Here is a 17800-nt window from a genome sequence, read left to right as displayed (position 1 = left end):
CTGCTCTTTGGCCTTCAGCTGACCTCAGAAACTAGAAATAACTTATTTTAAGGCTTTGTCCCACTGGCCACTGTGGGCAGGAATGGAAAGCACCTGTCAGGTGTTGCCGTAAGACTGTCTCTGCCAAAAGGAAACTTCTACAAGCTTTGTGGCTTACAATCGGCCCCCTCCCAACCATACCTTCAACCACAGCATGTGCTGAGCGCCCCCTGCGTGAGACGCTCGGTAACGGGCAAACAAACGCAGCGTTATTCCTTGCAGGGCGCCTAAGCGTCGTTCTGTTAAGTCTTCACAACCCCCCACCACCCGCAAGCACCTCTTGTTCCCGTTTTACAAAAGATAAAAACCGAGAAAAAGGCTTGGGCCGTGGGATGGGACACGCCTTTGGGTAACTGTGACCTTGAGCAAGTCACTTGCCCAGCGGGAGCTGATGCCGAGATTCCTTTCCACTCAAATACTCAGTCCAGCTCAAGGTCATGAGTGCTCAGCGGCCGCTGGAACTGGGTCCCGAGACTCCAAGGCGTGATACCCTACAGCCGTGGTTCCGAAGGGAGGAAGGGAGAGGTTCGAAGCGTACACTCCACCTCTCCAGCAGAGACCCAGGCCGCTGGGGCGGGAGCCGGACTGCCCAGAGCAGGCAGAGCTGAACTACGGTGCCCGGGAAGGGCCGCTCCACTCCTCGCTGCCCCTAGCCAATCACACTTGAGGCCCGCCCTGCCCTTTGCCGGAAGGAGCCGTTACCCCGAGCAACTACAACGTCCGGTTTTCGGAGTTTGGTGGCGGGAAAAGCCATGAGTAAAGGACGGTCAGAAGCTGCCGCGGGAGGTAACAGCCGTGGGCGCTGGGACACCGGGAGGAGGGTGGGTAGGGGTCGGTTGAAGGACCCGCTTCCTGCCTTGTCTCTCTCCGTAGCCTCCGGGATCCTGCTGAAGTACCTACAGGAGCAGAACCGGCCCTACAGTGCCCAGGACGTATTCGGGAACCTGCAGCGGGAACATGGGCTGGGCAAGACGGTGAGAACACTCTCTTGGGACCCTGGGACCCCCGGGGTTCTGCACCTCCAGGCTGCCGTTTTAGCCCAGGGCTTCCTAAGGCTTGTCGGGCGCTTCCCTCATCATTGGTGACATCCTTCCGGCTCCCAAAGTCCCTCTCCTGACTACTCCGCCCTCTCGCCTCTGTCAGGCGGTGGTGAAGGCGCTGGAGCAGCTGGCCCAACAAGGCAAAATCAAAGAGAAGATGTATGGCAAGCAGAAGATATACTTTGCGGACCAGGTGAGGGAAACAAATGTATGAGAGCCTGGCATTAGGTCAGTCAGCCCCTAGTATGAACTCTATTTGGGAGAATCGACGCATCCTGTGAAATTCACCCATCTTAGGTCATTTAAAGGGCCCCAGCCAACCTTTAGGACAAAGTGTGCTGTCACCCAGACTTCACTAGATTTCCAGACTTGAAATATGATCGATGACAGAAGATCCTGAATTGTTGCTATCAAGGTCCATTTATGCGTGGAAGTTCTTATTCTCAGTCATCTAGAATGAGAACCAGTCTGCCAAATTGTTTTCCTTCTGTTTGCGGCCCAGACCCCCTTCAGACCCATCAGAATCAATATTGCCAAAGTAGAATGCTTCATTTCTCCCCTAAACCGGCTCCTCTTGTGTTCTTCTCCCTAACGGAATAATTCTTCACCCAGGCCAGAGAGTGGGGAGTCATTCTTTTTGTTTTTGGTTGGCCTCACCACACAGCTTGTGGGATCTTCATTTCCCAACCAGGGATTGAACCTGGGCCCTCAGGGGTGAAAGCGCTGAGTCCTAACCACTGGACCACCAGGGAATTCCCTGGGAAATTATTCTTCCTTATTTTACACACCTAGTCAGCCATCGAGCCCAGGTGTTTCCCCTTTCTTGACTCCCTCCTCTCCTTTCCAGCTGCCATCACTGCTGTGGTTCAGGTGTTCATCAACTGCAGTATCCTCCTGATCGCCTGGGCTCCTTACACATATCTTAAACATTGCAGCCAGAATAGTCTATGTACATGCAACTTTAGTCATGCCATTTCCCTACCAAAAATTCCAGTGCTCCTTAGAACAGATAAAAGGCACTCAGAGACTTGCTCCAGCTTCTCCTGTCCTGGTTATTTCTCCATCCATCAATACTAGCCCATTTAGATATATTTAACTCCTGTGGCCTTTGCTTGTTGTCCTTCCTCTGCCCGGGTTTTTGAGTCCCTTCTTCCTCTGCCAGCTAACTCTTACTCATCCATTAGGATTTCACTCAGGCATAACCTCTGGAAACCTTCCTTACTGCTCTGAACTAACTGCCTTCCTCAGGCACTTACCTCTTTGAGGCATCCTCTGTTTTAATTGTATTTCACTTGCCTCCATTACAAAACTGAAGCTCTTCTAAAGCAGACCCCATTTCTCATCCATCTTCCTTTACTCAGTACCCCTACAAGATTTAACATCCACTGTCAAGGCTAATTTTCCTAAAGTAGGTATCATTATGTATTACTGCTGTACGGAAGATTCCATAAAGAAGTTGGCAAATTTTTTTTCCTGTAAAGGGCCAGTTAATATTTTTATGCTTTGCAGACCTGGTGGTCTTTTGTTGCAGCTACACAACTGTCAGTGTCATTCAAGTCTGCCGTTGTAGAGCAAAACCAGCCATACACGGTATGTAGATGAATGGGTATGGCTATGTTTCCATAAATTTTTTGTTTTCAAAAACATGCATCTGGCAGGATTTGGCCTGCAGGTTGCATTGCTGCCTTCTGCCTTAATGGTTTACTGCACTTGATTGTAGAGTCCAAACTGCTCAGGGTGGCATTCCAGTTCTTTCTATTCTGCTTCTCATCACCAACTGACAGGAGGCCACTGAGCCCCAGCACAGGCCTTTTCTAGCAGCTGCTCACATGGAAGGGGCGCCTCAGACTCACTGATGTCCTTATCTGAATACCTCCCACCATGCCTCTTGATTCTTACTACTGTGGAAGCCTGTAATTAGGTATCAACCCCTTTAGAAGAATGTTTCTTTACTCCTTCAGACCACTGAGTAGTTTTGATAGTAAACTGCAAGATTATTTCTGTTCTATTAGTCAGGACCCCACAACTCAAAGCTCCTGAGGACGAATAGCAGGTTTCAACTTGTTCTTTCTTGTAGCTTTCTGAGGAAACAGGTTCTAGACTGAATGACTGCTCAGAAGTGCCCTCCCACTACCTTCCTGGACCCTCTGGAGGGTTGGGGAGCCCCACATTTTCAAGTGTGTATGAACATTGCCTTCCCAGATGTGGGTTCCCCTCTTGTGCCTCCCATCAGCCTGCTTCTATTTTTCCTTTTGTCTCTGGCAGGACCAGTTTGACGTGGTCAGTGATGCTGACCTCCAAGGCCTGGATGCCAAAATCTTGGCTCTCACTGCTAAGGTGCAGAGCTTGCAGCAGACCTGCCGCCACATGGAGGCTGGTAGGACTGGCGGCCCCTGGAAGTTGCCCCTACTGTCAGGGTTGGTCCCGAGGTCAGGAATTACCAAGTGCAGGATTTATTGAGTGCAGTGATATCTCGCAGCAGAGATCCCTTTGCTAGGCTGCCACAGGCATCATGGGCTTCCCTGGTGGCTCAGTGGTAAAAGAATCCACCATTCAATGCAGGAAATGGGGGTTAGATCCCTGGGTCAGGAAGATCCCCTGGAGAAGGAAATGGCACCCCACTCCAGTATTCTTGCCTGGAGAATCCCATAGACAGAGGAGCCTGGCAGGCTGCAGTCCACAGGGTCGCAAGAGTCAGACACGACTTAGCAAACAAATAGCAACGTAGGCGTCCCATTCAACTTAATGTGTAACAACTAATGGCTTTTGAAGACAAATGGGCAAGACAGACATTTATCTTCCCTACTCTGATATCAATACACAGTTCCCACACTCCCCTTTATTCTGCCTATTTAATTGACTACAGCTAATAGTCTACTCGAACTTATACTCCCCAACTGTTTGTAGATTTAGGAGGAAAGAAAACTGTAATAAACTGGTAATTCTGTAAGCATTAGTCTTTCTTGAGGCTTTCCAGAATATAGGACCCATTCTGAACCTGGTATGGAGAGAGCCCAGAGCAAGGTGGAGGCCTGGTCTCCTATCTCAGGGTAGCCATTGACTTCAGGGAGGTGTGGTTTTAGAGCTGAAGGAGTTAACTAGTGCCCTGACCACACCGGAGATGCAGAAAGAGATCCAGGAGCTAAAGAAGGAATGTGCTGGCTACAGAGAAAGACTGAAGAACATCAAAGCAGCCACCAACCACGTGACTCCAGAAGAGAAAGAGCAGGTGGGCTGGGAGCGGGGTGGAGCAGGGAAGGCTGCCTCTGCAGGTTCGAAATGAGGAGGAGTGTTGACCCCAGCAGCTGCTGTTTCCCCCTCTAGGTGTACAAGGAGAGGCAGAGGTACCACAAGGAGTGGAGGCGGCGCAAGAGGATGGTAAGTGTAGGGGACCTCTAGGAAGGCCCTGGGCGACAGCAGCCCCTGGGGACACAGCTGCCTCGTTTCAGGGGCCCGTCAGGCATGCCCAGTACTGGCATCTGAAAGGGGGTGGTCTTATTTCTTCTCAGGCAACAGAGCTGTCTGATGCCATCCTTGAAGGATACCCCAAGAGCAAGAAGCAGTTCTTTGTAAGTGGTGCTTGCCTTCCCTTGCTCCCCTGGGACTTTGATCCAAGGTGGTCTCATTCCCTTGTCTCACTGCCCCACAGGAGGAAGTTGGGATAGAGACGGATGAGGATCACAACGTCAAGCTCCCAGATCCCTGAGAGGCTCCCCTGGCAGGACTGGGAACAGACGTCCTGGACTGGCCGCCGTGTTTAGGTCAGCTCTTTTGCTGTTCCTGGTGGTGCCCACCTTTGAACACATACCAGAGGACTGGGTGGAGGGAGGGAGTGCAGGTGGCCCAGAGAGGATGGGCATGCTCGTTTCATCAGCCACTTGTCGACTGCTTAAACTCAACACTTAGATGTGGAACAACGCTAAAGGACAGCATTTGGCGATATTTATTGTAATATAATTTGATATAAAAATATTTCATTTCCTCTGGATAATCACACCTCCCAAATATCAAACCTGAGGAAGGCAAAAAGGAGCTTGGGGAACAAGGGCAGAGAGAGGCTGCCATACACAGCATTCAAGAAGCCCAGGGCCTTTCCCAGGATTCTCCTGGGCTCTACAAGTCAGAAGGCCTTCAAAGAATCTCCTCTACCCACCTTCACCCCACCCCAAGTGCTGGGAGAAATGTAGGAAGCACTGAGATGGTAGAGAGCCAGATACACTTGACAGAAAGGCTGCAAGTAGTCTGGAGGCCAGTTAATTTTCCAAAATTGTAACTTTAGCAAAATTGCATTGTTTAGAAAAATTAAAAACTTAATATGTAGTGTTGTGTCACACTTGACTTTGCTGTGCACTGCTGCTGCCTGTGGGGACAGGGAAGGAGGGGGTGGGGAGGTTGCTGCCCTCCACCACCCAGAGCAGGGAGGCAGTGGAGTAGGGAGCAAGGGCAGGAACCTGGCAGCCCTGCCCTGAGTTGGCCAGAAAAAGCTCTGGCCTCACCTTGGACTGCCCAGGCAGCCCTAGCCTAGGCATGAGGCCGCCTTCCACCCCTCATGGCTGTGGGAGTACTTCCTCTTCCTCCTTTCTTCCCATCCAACTACTGCCAAATGGCTGCACTGGCTCAGTGTTGCCAGAGACACCCAAACAGGCAAACAGTAGTTACCAAATATGAGCAGGAATTCGAGGCTTCAAAAAAGGGGAGAGGCCAGGAGCTCTTTAGGGTGCCAAGAGCAGACCTCTATCCTGAGGACTTCTATGGGAGGGGGAAAGACTAGGTAGGTTTCAGATCTATGGTCAAATAAATTAAAGCTTTCATAATACTCCCCCCACCAACCCAATGAAAGCGGGGGGACATGGAGGAAGCTGGGAAGCCAAACAGCGAGGAGAAAGCAGCTCACTGGTGTGCAGTGTCACAGTCCACTCTCATAAGGCCAGTGGCTCCATGGCCGAGTAGGAGACTCAAAGCCTCTTGCTGGCTGTTCTGCAGGTTCCAAGAGTTGGTCAGTAAAGCTGGTTCTTCAGTTGGTGCAGGACGCCAATCACAATTTCCCGTAGGGTCTGGCGAGGGCAGCACAGAGCAAAAGAGATGACAGTCAGGAGGGCACAGGGCTGCTCAGGGACACCTGCCTGGGCCAGGCACGCTCTTTAGAGTGCCATTAAAAATAAAAGCCCCTGGAAAGCACTGATGGCTATAGTTTACTTTGCACCTGCCCCTAAAATAGGCTGAGATGCATTGTTCTGTGATAAAGCAAATTCAGAAATGATTAATGGTGTACTTTAGGTGGGGGTATTTGAGGGCTCATTATAAAGCTTGCAATGCTGCAGTATGTTCACGGCGTTTTACAATAAAAATTTGGGACGTGGCTTCAGCTGAAAGCATTTCTTCTAAAATCAGAAACAAAACATGGATGCCCAGTCTCACCATTTTTATTCAACACAGTCTTGGAACTCCTAGTTATACTGATTGGAGAAGAAATAAAAGGAGTCCAAATTGGGAAGGAAGAAATAAAACTGCAGACGACAAGATATTAAACATGGAAAGTTCTAAAGACGCCATCAGAAAACTACTGGAGCTCAACAATGAATTCAGTAAAGTTGTAGAGTACTACACTGATGTATAGAAATCTCTTGCATTTCTGTAAACTAACAATGAAGGATCAAAGAGAAATGGTGGAAACAATCCCATTTACCATCACATCAAAAAGAATAAAATACCTAGGAATAAACCTACCTAAGAAGGCAAAGACCTGTACTCTCAGAATGATAAGATCCTGATGAAAGAAACTGAAGACAAACAGAAAGACAACCTGTTGTTGGGTTGGAAGACTCAACATTGTTAAAATGACCATACTACCCAAGGCAATCTAAAGACTCAGTGCAATCCCTATCAAAATGCTAACGGCATTTTTCACAGAACCAAAACAAATAACTTTAAATTTTGTTATGGAAACACAAAAGACCCTGAATAACCAAAATAATCTTGAGAAAGAACAGAACTGGAGGAATCATATGACCTGACTTCAAACTATACTTACTACAAAAGCTACAGTAGTCAAAAGAGAATGATACTGGCACAAAAACAGACAAAGATCAATGGAACAGGAGAGTCCAAAAATAAACCCATGCACTCACGGTCAGTTCATGTACAACACAGGAGGCGAGAATATACAATGGAGAAAAGACGTTCTGCTCGGAAAACTGGACAGCTACATGTAAAAGAATGAAAGTAAAACCTTCTCTAACACTATATACAAAAACTCAAAATAGATGAAAGACCTAAAGTAAGACTGGATACTATAAGACTCCCAGAGAAAAACACATGCAGAAGACTGACATAAATCACAGCAATATTTTATTAGATCCATCTCCTAAAGGAAATTAAATGGGACCTGGTTGAACTTAAAAGCTATTACACTGCAAAGGAAACCACTGACAAAAAGACAGCCTACTAGATGGGAGAAAATATTTGCAAATGATATGACTGATAAGGGGTTAATATCCAACATATATAAACAGCTGATAACAACTCAGCACCAGAAAAACAACTAGGGAATTCCCTGGTGGTCCACTGGTTAGGACTCGGTGCTTTCACTGCTGTGGCCCGGGTTCAACCCCTGGTCAGAGAACTAAGATCCCACAAGCCACTTGGTGTGGCCAAGAAATATCCCTGGAAGACAACCCAATTCAAAAATGGGCAAAGAACTGAATGGACATTTTTCCAAAGAGGAACTGCAGGTGTCCAACCGGGACAATGAAAAACGCTGAACATCACTAATCATCAGAGAAATGTAAATCAAAACCACAATCATCTATCACCTCATACCTGTCAGAATGGCTATCATCAAAAAGAACACAAATAATAAATGGTGGTAAGGATGTGGAGAAAAGAGGACTCTTGCACACTGCTGGTGGGAATGTAAATTGGTGCAGCTACTGTGGAAAATCATAATAGAGATTTCTCAAAAAACTAAAAGAGCTACCAAATGATCCGACACTTCCACCCTGAGGTATATGTTCGAAAAAAACCAAATATGTGCGTATATTCAAAAAAACAAAAACACTAATTCAGTGTGTGTGTGTGTGTGTGTGTGAAACCAAATATGTGTGTATATTCGAAAAAACAAAAACACTAATTCAGTGTGTGTGTGTGTGTGTGTGTGCGTGTGTGATGAAATACTACAAAAACACTAATTCAGAGGGTGTGTGTGTGTGTGTGATGGAATACTACTCAGCCATAAAGAATGAAATAATCCACTTGCTGCAACATGGATGGACCTAGAGATGATCATACTAATAAGAAAGGAACTCATAAAGACAAATACCATGTATCACTTATATGTGGAATCTAAAGTACAACACAAAGTATCTATGAAACCAAGATATACAGAACAGACTTGTGGTTGAGAGGGCAGGGTGGGTAGGGAAGAGAAGGAGTTCGCATTAGCAGAGACAAACGTATCCGTAGGATGGATAAAAAATAAGGTCGCGCTGTATAGCACAGGAAACTCTTACTACCTGTGACAAACCATAGTAGAAAAGTATGAAAAAGAATGACTATAACCGAGTCACTGCTTACGGCAGGAATTAATATTGTAAATCAACTATACTTCAATAAAAGATCAGAAAAACCCCAGATGAATGAGTAAAAATGTGGTACACAAACACAATGGAATATTTCTCAGTTAAAAAGACAATGAAAATTTGCCTTTTCAGCAACATGTATGGACTTAGCATTATGCTAAGTGAAATGAGTCAGAGAAAGACAAACACTATACGACTTCACTTACAAGTGGAATCTAAAAAAATTACAATAAACTAGTAAATATAACAAAAAAGTAGACTCACAGTATGGTGGACAAACTAGTGGTTACCAGTCGGGAATGGGGGTTGGGGGGAACATCAGGGTGGGGGAATGGGAGGTACAAACGATTGGGGGTACTGTACATGAGGGATACAGCCAATATTTTGTGATAACTGGAAATGTAGAGTCGCTTTTTAAAATTATATAGGAAAAAATGTTGGGAAACAAAAAAGAAATCTCAGATACAAGTCAAGCCTCAGTAAAAGCAACCAGACCTCAAAAGCAAAAGACTCAGTCAACTGTTAACACACTCTCTATTACAAATAATTAGAAACCCCAAGGAAAACTACTGTACGGGGCCTAGGGATTGGGGCCTTAAATCTTTTCCCAAAATCCCAAGGTAACTGCTGCAAGTGATCCGGGCTCACTTGCTGGGCAGGCAAGCAGTGCCTGAGGCACTGCTGTTACTTGCCACTATGTGAACTAAACAGAGGCCTTGCATGAGTGAGTGCTCAGATCATTCTTGCAAAATGAAGCCTCCACAGGAATATCTGGGCTAGAAAGCAAAGAGGGAAACAGGAATACAAGTTGAAAAAATACCCTCAAGAAACCTAAAAGCTGCCACCCTGCCTCTGAACAAACCACAGCTTGGGTCACTTTGCCTGAGCAAAGAGCCCGTGACCCCGTGACTACTGACGCCCTGTACCTGAGGCTTACAGTGCTCCTCAATCCAGCTGAAGACACAGGCCGACAGCTCCTGGAAGCTCGCCACCGAGATGCAGGCATTGAAGGACTGGAAGAGGGAGTCCATGATGCCTTGAAACACGTTGAACTTGACCTGGTCCGAGACCTGGTCCTCCCCCTCATGGGGGTTGTCCTGGTGCGCCTTCACAATCTGCTCATAGTTCCTGAAAGCGAGCAGGCCAGGCCTGAGGAGCTGCAGCCGCTCTCCTGGCCCCGGAAGAGTAATAGCGCTTACCCTCCATGCTCCCCGGGGAAGGAGATTCCCAGCAAACTTGTGGGATGGATTCAACATCAGCTTCTAGGTCAGCAGTGACGGCCTACCCCCTCCAACCTTTCCTTCATTAAATCCCACAGGTGTTTCCAGAGTATTATCTGCTAGTTGGGATTAAGTGGTACCTACCACACAAGGGAGTAAGAGTATCATCTGATATGGCCTTTGAAGAAGGGCAGGGTGTGAACTGAAGAGGCCTCAGAGTTCCCTCAGAACCAGATGCCCCGGTTCCCCCAACCCAACACCCCCCTTACACTTTCATGATCTTTAGGGCCATGACATCCTTGCGGAGCGTGGATACCTCCTCTTCCTGTTTTTTCTTCTCCTTGTGCAAAAACTGGATGTAGTCAATGGCTGGAGTGGGGGCCGGACAAGGGGGTGGGCAGAGAGGACGTCTCAACAGAAGGACGAGGCTTCTGTTTTTCTGGTTTTGACTCCCCTTCCCTCCAGACCCCACCTTCCCGCCCCCCACCTCGTTACAACCATCCCACCGGGGCCAGGCCAAAAGCAGCTCTGAGGCTCCAGCCTTCTCACAGCCCCCTTGGCTCCAAGCCCTCCAGCGCTCTCCGGGCCGTACTCTTCTGCAGCACGATGGCTTTGCTGAGCTTCTGAGAGCCAATGGAGAAGTCCTGCTGCTGGCAGGTGGGGACGATGGTCTGTAGATCATCATAGCCTCTCTGTGGAGAGAGCAGGGGAAACGGGTGCCTTTACGAGGGGCCAAGACAAGTGGGCACGCAGCTTTTCTTCCACGATACCACGTTCCATGCTTGCTCACTCAGAGGGGTAGAAAGCGGGGAGAAGTTCACGTCCAGGGCCTAGACTAGCTACCCCCAAGCTTGCTTGGGACTGCCTGACGGGGCCAGGACAGAGCGGATCTGAAGTGTGCAGGCGCTCCCTGAGGTGCGGGCCTCCCCAATCACCTTGATGGCGTCCCTCCTCTTCTGCTCGGCCTGAGTGTGTGCTCGCCGCCGCCGGTCCTTGTAGGACTCCTTGTAGGATTCCTGGTGGTAATCGCTGTCCTCGTCATCTACGCTCAGGGTTGGGGGCAGGAAGAGGTCATTCTGGTGCCCAGTGGGGCCCAGCTAGCCCACTTTCCCCAGCTGGGAAGAACCTGGTGCCCAGAGATGGCGGATGGATACGAGAACCTAACACCCTAGATGACGTGAGGATGAAACCCTGTGTCTAGAATTAGGGTTCCAGCGCCCCCATGTGGAAGGCAGGAGCTGTCCTGTCTAAGAAAAAGACTAAAATGAAGGCACATCTGGTTCCCCGGGTGGGGGGATGTTGCCGCCTACCTGTGTTGGGGACAGAAGAGGCACTGGTGGAACCGATGCTATTAGCTCTGGACACTACACTCCCCTTGCGGGTGCTTTCTACAAAAAGCCCTGGAAAAAGAGAGGCTCCAATCACTAAGGAATAGAATAGGGGGAGGGGCTCTGCTAGGCTCTCAGACACCTGTGGGCCCAATGGCTTCCTGAGCCCTAAATGCTGACCTCTCTCCTTCAACCCCAAAGCCAGCCATCCTGGGCCACCCACTTCCTGTCGTGCCATGCCGCAGGGCTCCCGTCCCTAGTCTACACTGCTCCACAGGCCTGCACGGATACCTCCTGGCTCACAAAGCGGCATCTGGGCGTGATGATGGAGAGTGACCGGCTGGCCCTGTTTCCATCACTTCCCTGCTCCAGGGCAGAGGGAACTAGGTGTCACCCTTGATGCTTCCTGCCCCTGTCCTCCAGAGCCTCCCTCGCTGCTCAGGCCCGCTCAGCTCAGGGACGGTGGGCTGTGCTCAGGTGTGGCTGCCAAGGCCTCGCGAATCCATCGGGCTGAAGTGCAGTGTCCCTCCAGAAGTGAAGAGGGTGGGAGAGGCACTCACCAGGGTCCAGACTGTTGTCGCTGTAGGCATACTCCACCTGCGGCACCGAACAAGGGAGAAGCCCGTCAGGCCTCCTCCGCCCCTGCACGCGTGTACACACACACAGACACACATACGTACACACTTGGGGTGCGCGGGCAGTCGCAGGACTCCCCCCAAGCCAAGAGCGGCTAGGCCGCGGGAGCGCAGCCCTTCGGCAGGACCCCGTCCGCCCACTCCACGCCCCCAGCCCTCCAGTCCCGTCCCCTCACGACCGCGCGCACACGCCTCAGTTGTCTTCCCACCTTGGCACACACAGGGTGAGAGCTGTCTTCTCTGCAGCCCCAGGGCCCGAGGATCGGGGGTAGCTCTGGGGACTGCAGGGAGTCCCCTAGTCTTCCAGACCCCCTACGTGCTCGAGCCCGACCCGCCCTCCCCTCGCCGGCGTGCGCGCCCACGGGGCTTGCCTTGACCCAGGGGTCCTCCGGAGAGGCGCCCGGTTCCGTCATGTCCGACCCACCGAACCGGAAACCTGCCAGCAGGCGGGCCCCGGGCCTGGAGGAAGAGGCGAGGCGCGCTCACGTGACCCAAACCCACCAACCCGCAGCCCAGTGGCGGGGCGGGGCGGCTGCGCATGCGTGAACCGGAGGACAACCCCCACGCCCGGCTGCAGCCTAGCCTAGGTGGTGCCCCGCCTGCTGTCGGAGCTGACACTGGTGGCCTCGGGGCCACCTTCCTTGCTAGTCCCTGCTCTTGCTCAGGGTAGATGTTCCAGCCGCCGCGACAGGAAGCACATTCCGTGAAACGGGGTCCCTTTAAGAGGCTTGTCCGCATAATATCGCAGCGCAGGCGCACCGCCGTGCCCAGCGGGCTCCCGGGACCGGACGAGTTTCCCGGACCTGCACTTATGGCCACCTCTTCCGACTCCGCCGGATGCAACCTCTGTGAGGCCAGAGGCTCGAGTAGCTTGTTGAAGGAGGCTCCTCCAACACCCAGCCCAGAGTCTGGCAGGATACTTGTGGAATCAAGAAAGAGCCTGTTAGCCAAATTACGCTACTTTGTAAGCTAAGGAAACTGAGGTGCCAGGAAAGTCCAGAACTTATCCAGAAGTGCACAGCTAGCCAGTGACAGGACCAATGATGGCCTTAGTCTGGCTATCTTCAGAAGCCACACTCTTAACCACTGCACTTCTGGCTTCCAGCTCAGGCCTGGGCCTTGCACTTGGGCTCAAGGGTCACAAAGATACCCAGAGTCATTGAAGCAGGAAGCAGACGCCATGGCAACATTCACCTTTAATTCTGTTACAAGTTCCAGTGTTTGCCCTGGCCCCAGCCCAGCATGGGTACCAAAGACCTGTGGACAAGAGCGGGACTAGAACGCCAGGGGCCTGCACCCACATGAGCTGTATCCTCAGTGTTGGCCAAACACTGGCAAGCTGGGTAGGCTTCCTGTGTCCAGCGGGCCCAGCCCTGCCCTGCCCAGCTTAGCTTAGAGCCCTCTAGGCCCAGGCTAGAGTGAGCTTCAAGGTTCCATCCCTCCTCACAGCTGGATCTCCTCAGCTCCAGGGGACACTTTGACCCCACAGAGAATTCTGTCAGTCATGGGCCTGATGGTGCTTCGGAGATGCGCTTCTGCAGGAGGGCCCAGGCTTTCTCCACCTTGGGACGGGCCAGAATGTCAGGAAGAAAACAGGGACAGGGTCAGATGGGTATTCACTGAGACTCCCTCCCACAACCCAGCCTTTTCCTGGGCACCAACCTGGCGCTGGGTGACATGCGGCTCCCACATGGTGCTCAGCACCACATGGCTCTGATCCACAAGCTGCTGCCCACTCATCTGGCTCTGCAGCCTGCTCTGAGCCGCAGCCTCACTCAGGCCATCCCTCTCCACGATGCGTCGTATGGCCTGGGCAGACAGGGCATTCGTCAGCCCACTGGTTCTGGGCAGGAACCGGGCTACAGTGATGGAGTAGGGGTGGGATCCAGATACCTCGGTTTCAGGGATGACAACCGTCCACACCTCATGCACCATGTTCTGCCAGCCGGCTTCAAGCAGCATGGCGGCATCAATCACGCACACACGCTTTCCTGTGGGGAGACCCCAGTCACTGCCAGCAGCACCCCACCACTTACTACCAGTCATAGAGCCAAGAAAACGTAGTCCCAGGGAAAGTGGATGGTCTGATTTAGGGTGGGGGAGCTCTGGGGGGAGAATCTTCTCCACTTGTTTCCCTGGGCTGCTCACTCACCCTCAGCCATAGCCTGATCCATCTCCTCTCTGGCCAGCTTTGCGATAACTGGCCACATAATGTCCGTGAGTATCTTCAGCTGCTTCTAAGGAAGGGAATGGAAGGGCTGGACTAAGTTCACCTTCCCCCAGAGATGGAGCCAGCCCGAGGGAGCAGGTGGTGGGGAACAGGTGGTAGAGACTAGCATTTGGGGCCAGAACAGGGAGGTTCACTGGGTCCCCACCTCTGGGTCTGGCAGTAGCTGCAGAGCCCTTGGAGAGGTGTGTGTTTACCTTGTTCCCAAACACCCGGCTGCCTAGGACCTTCCTGTTGATAATGCCATCTTTATGGAGAATATCTGGACGACAAAGACGGAGAACTGGGCAAGGAGGCCAGGCCACCTCCTTGCTTCAGGCCACCTCCAGTCCTCCCCACGTATTACCTGTTCCAAAGGCTTCCACCACCGGCTGGTAGGCAGGACCGCCCGGGGCATAGGCCCGATGACCCAGGTGGTCACTGTCAATGATATACGCCCCCAGGCCCTTCAGCCGCTGAGCTACTGAGCTCTTCCCAGAGCCGCTGATGCCCGTCAGCCCAATCACGTAGAAACCTGGGGGAAGCTCTGGCCTCTTCTACAGGTACAAGAGAGAACCCCAGTTACTAGGGTCCCCAGACTCAGGATGGAGGCTGAACCGTTCAGTCTTTCCTCTCCAGCAATCCCAGCCCACCCACATGGGGGTGGAGGGGTGGGGGCTTACATATGGAGGCCGGAGCAGGTTTCCCAGCATTTGTTGCCGGAAGCTGGAGGAGCTGACTTTGTCCTCTTCGTTCTCCTTGTGGTTCAGGTCCTTCAGCAGCTGGATCTGGTACAAAGTGAGCTCTTCCAGGTCCTGAAGCAAAGGAAGAGTGAGGAGAGAGAAGGAGGGGTGAGATGGACAAGGACAAATCTATCACCTCCTCCCCTGCCTACCCCAGAGGTGGAGCTTGCCTCAGAGGGCAAGGTGGGAACCAGTTCCTCCTTGCTTCTTCCCACCACCTTCAGCCCTCTCTTCCCTCCTCTGGGGTCACGGTACTTCCAACAGCCCCCAGTGGCCTTCCCCATCCCCTTCCACTCCCTCTGCCAGTTGCCCTCAGGGGTTACATTCTCAAGGCGGAAGCGGTTGACGGCCATCCCCCCACGATAGGTCTCCTCGCTGACCACCAGGAACTCCAGAGAGGGGTCAGAGCCAGCGGGCCCATAGGGGTCGAGCAGGGGGATGATATCAAATGTCAAGGAGGGCTTGATGTCCACCAGGAACTCACTCAGATGTTCCACGCGTTCTGTATAGGGCTGGAGCAGCTCAGGGAGCAACTTGCCTGGGGAAGGAGCCCAGAAGAACAGTGAGATCTTACCGGGGAGGACGAGGGTAGGCCAGTTTGGGGAAGAGTGTCCCTAAGCATCCTATCTCCAGAGGGGAGGTGGGGGCAGGACGGAGGGGCCTATGAGGAGGAGGCAGCAGGCAAGCACAGTACCGCTGCAAGGGCTGGCACATGTGCAGAGAACTGGCAGTGCCAGGAGGTGTCAGATTAAGAATTCCAAGAGTGAGAGAATTTCGAGAGCCTCCTCTTACTGCCCCTGGCACTGCTACCTGTAACTTACTCATCCATTTATTCCCAGGGGCTCAGACTTTAGGATTCATCACCTGGAGAACTTGTTTAAAAGTGCAGATTCTTTGGCTCCACATTTGGGGGATCCTGATTGAATGGTGACTACTCCACACACCAAAAAATCTGCATTTATTCAGTTAACATATCCCCTTAGTGCGAACTGAGCCCCAGGCACTGTGACATTTAGGAGGGGTGAGAAGTACTGGATGGCGCCCCTTCCTCAGTCTTGGCCTGCGGGGGGAGGGTAAGGTGGCCCCGATCCGGAGTCTCTTGTCACTCACTCTTCAGCAGCTCTTTGTCTGCCACTCCCACCACAAGCTGCTCCCGAGCCAGGATGCAGGCGACACTGAGCAACACCTTGTGGGCATTGTGCAGGCGGTCAAAGGTGCCGCCCACAGCCCCCCGCCGGTGGCCACGCACCGGCTGCTTTGCAGACCTGGCCACAGGGGAGGTTGGCCTGATGGTGGAGGGTAGGTGGACGCCCAGGGACCCCGCGGGGGGCTCTACAGGCCCATAATCTGGGTACAGCAGCACTGAAGACAGCTGCGAACAACAGCTGTAACAGCTGGTGGCATAGCGCTCGAGCTGCTGCTTGGCCGGGTTGTACTGGCTTCCATCCAGGGTCTGGAAGTCAGTTAGGACCACTTCCGGCGGGTGGGCCAGGTTCTGGACTGAGGTGGGTAGGGGAGGGAGACAGCTCTTAGTTCGGATATTTGTCAGCAGAATTCTGACGTCCAGGTGCCTGTGGACATCGGCGCCTGCGTAGAGGTGCGTGATGAAATCGATAACTTCAAATGTGGCCTGCACGGGGCTGGACTGGGGTTGAGCCGAGCCGCCCAGGCTCATGCCCGGCTGCAGGTGTACATAGAGCGTGTGATTCACCAGCCGGGCTGCCGAGGACAGGATGGGGGCCAGGCGAGGGGCCAGGGAAGTCAGCGGCGTTGTCAGCACCAGGAGGCCCGACCGGAATACAGCCATCCTTCTCAGGCCTGCGGACAGTCGGGGAGACGAGGCGAGGGTGAATGGGTGGTATGTGTTTGAGGCCGAAAACTGTAGGGGGACTCGGACGCAAGAGAGGGGGACCTGGAGCAGGGACGGGGTTCTCAGTGCCTATCGAGAGCAACCTGGGGAAGGGGACAGGGCTTGGTAAATGGCGCCTCCGGGCTGTGTTCTAATCTCGGTTTTATCATCTCTCAGAGCGGTGAATTCGCTGAACTGAATCAAAATCCTAGGGTGGGGAGAGGAACTGGTCAGAAGCCCCTGCGTCGTAAGACTGGGGATCCAGAAATCCCGGGCGTTCTTGCTGAGCTGCACCAGCATCTTCAAGGAATCGGAGGAGGGGACTAAAAGAGGACACTCAAGCTCGGGTCCTACTTACTGAGACCTCCGGGCTTTGGTTCTGCTTGCACTACCGCGGAGGCTTCCCCAACCACGACCCGTTAACACAAGTTCCGGAGCTGTGACTCGAAACTACGGAACCTAAGAAAGGCCAAAAATCTCAGCTTTGGTTCGGCGAGGGATTCTCGCGAGATTTTTCGTTTGAAGGCGGGCGGAGCGGGGCGGGAGAGGGGCGCTTGCGGTTGCAAAGGGGCGGAGCTCTGAGGCGTGGGAGGTGCGTGAAAACTTGTTTGCAAAACCCAACCTCACGGAAACTGGGCGGAGTGGGGCAAAGCGGGTGGAGAAGGAAACAGTAACGCACTCCAGTATTCTTACTTGAAAAGTCCCATGGATAGAGGAGCCTGCCGGGCTGCACTCCATGGGGTCGCAAAAAGTCGGACACAACTGAAGAGACAGCACGCACGCTGGGCAAGGCGGGCTTGAAAGCCTGCTTAACGGGTACCCTTCAGACTCTCAGAGAAGAGACTGGCTTCAGCCAGGTCACTCGGGAGACAACGGCAAAGGCGGAGCTAACACCTGGCTTTCCTGCTTAATAAATCGCGGGGACAGAGGTGGAGGGATGTGTCATAGGGTAGCATTTAAGTTAGGGCTCGGCGTCCCCAGAGCCCTCCTGACGCCCTCCCAATCTAAGAATCTGGTCACGGAACAGTTCTGTCCAAGTCCCCATTTCACAGATGGAAACATTGAGGCCCTGTATGTTCCAGGGACATCTAGGGAGGTAAGGACAGAGGCCATGTGTCGTGGCTCCCGTGCAGTGCTCTCCACATCACCCAGAACCAGTGATA

General features: G+C 52.3%; 3 protein-coding genes and 1 non-coding gene across 10 annotated transcripts; 1 reads left to right on the top strand and 3 right to left on the bottom strand.

Moving 5' to 3' along the window:
• Positions 1-776: 776 nt before the first annotated feature.
• PSMC3IP (PSMC3 interacting protein) lies at positions 777-4785 on the top strand. 2 transcript variants are annotated; one of them, XM_068978709.1, is made up of 8 exons: positions 777-825; positions 913-1013; positions 1183-1272; positions 3345-3453; positions 4196-4308; positions 4404-4457; positions 4589-4648; positions 4729-4785. In XM_068978709.1, exons 1-8 carry the CDS (start codon positions 792-794, stop codon positions 4783-4785), a joined length of 618 nt encoding a protein of 205 aa, XP_068834810.1. In that variant the 5' UTR covers positions 777-791. The 2 variants fall into 2 exon arrangements, with proteins under 2 accessions (XP_068834810.1, XP_068834809.1); XM_068978708.1 differs by having other exon boundaries at positions 3345-3456; positions 4163-4308.
• Positions 1759-1831, bottom strand: TRNAE-UUC (transfer RNA glutamic acid (anticodon UUC)). Its single transcript has one exon. It is a non-coding gene; the product is annotated as a tRNA-Glu (tRNA).
• A 234-nt stretch (positions 4786-5019) lies between the features above and the next one.
• On the bottom strand, positions 5020-12303 carry MLX (MAX dimerization protein MLX). 6 transcript variants are annotated; one of them, XM_068976488.1, is made up of 8 exons: positions 12211-12303; positions 11765-11801; positions 11187-11276; positions 10812-10918; positions 10469-10568; positions 10146-10245; positions 9583-9784; positions 5020-6133 (listed from the first exon to the last, which is right to left on the bottom strand). In XM_068976488.1, exons 1-8 carry the CDS (start codon positions 12250-12252, stop codon positions 6077-6079), a joined length of 735 nt encoding a protein of 244 aa, XP_068832589.1. In that variant the 5' UTR covers positions 12253-12303; the 3' UTR covers positions 5020-6076. The 6 variants fall into 6 exon arrangements, with proteins under 6 accessions (XP_068832589.1, XP_068832586.1, XP_068832585.1 ...); XM_068976485.1 differs by having other exon boundaries at positions 9594-9784; XM_068976484.1 differs by having other exon boundaries at positions 12049-12252.
• A 741-nt stretch (positions 12304-13044) lies between these two features.
• COASY (Coenzyme A synthase) lies at positions 13045-17076 on the bottom strand. The gene is made up of 10 exons (XM_068977291.1): positions 16996-17076; positions 15899-16606; positions 15112-15326; positions 14729-14860; positions 14413-14602; positions 14264-14328; positions 13992-14076; positions 13733-13830; positions 13502-13648; positions 13045-13401 (listed from the first exon to the last, which is right to left on the bottom strand). The coding sequence occupies exons 2-10, from the start codon at positions 16593-16595 to the stop codon at positions 13342-13344; spliced, it is 1689 nt and encodes a 562-aa protein (XP_068833392.1). The 5' UTR covers positions 16596-16606; positions 16996-17076; the 3' UTR covers positions 13045-13341.
• Between the last annotated feature and the right edge of the window lie 724 nt (positions 17077-17800).

Source organism: Capricornis sumatraensis, chromosome 8 (genome assembly GCF_032405125.1).
Source record: "Capricornis sumatraensis isolate serow.1 chromosome 8, serow.2, whole genome shotgun sequence".
Classification (NCBI taxonomy): Eukaryota; Metazoa; Chordata; class Mammalia; order Artiodactyla; family Bovidae; genus Capricornis; species Capricornis sumatraensis.
This window is presented reverse-complemented; position numbering and strand designations above follow the sequence as displayed.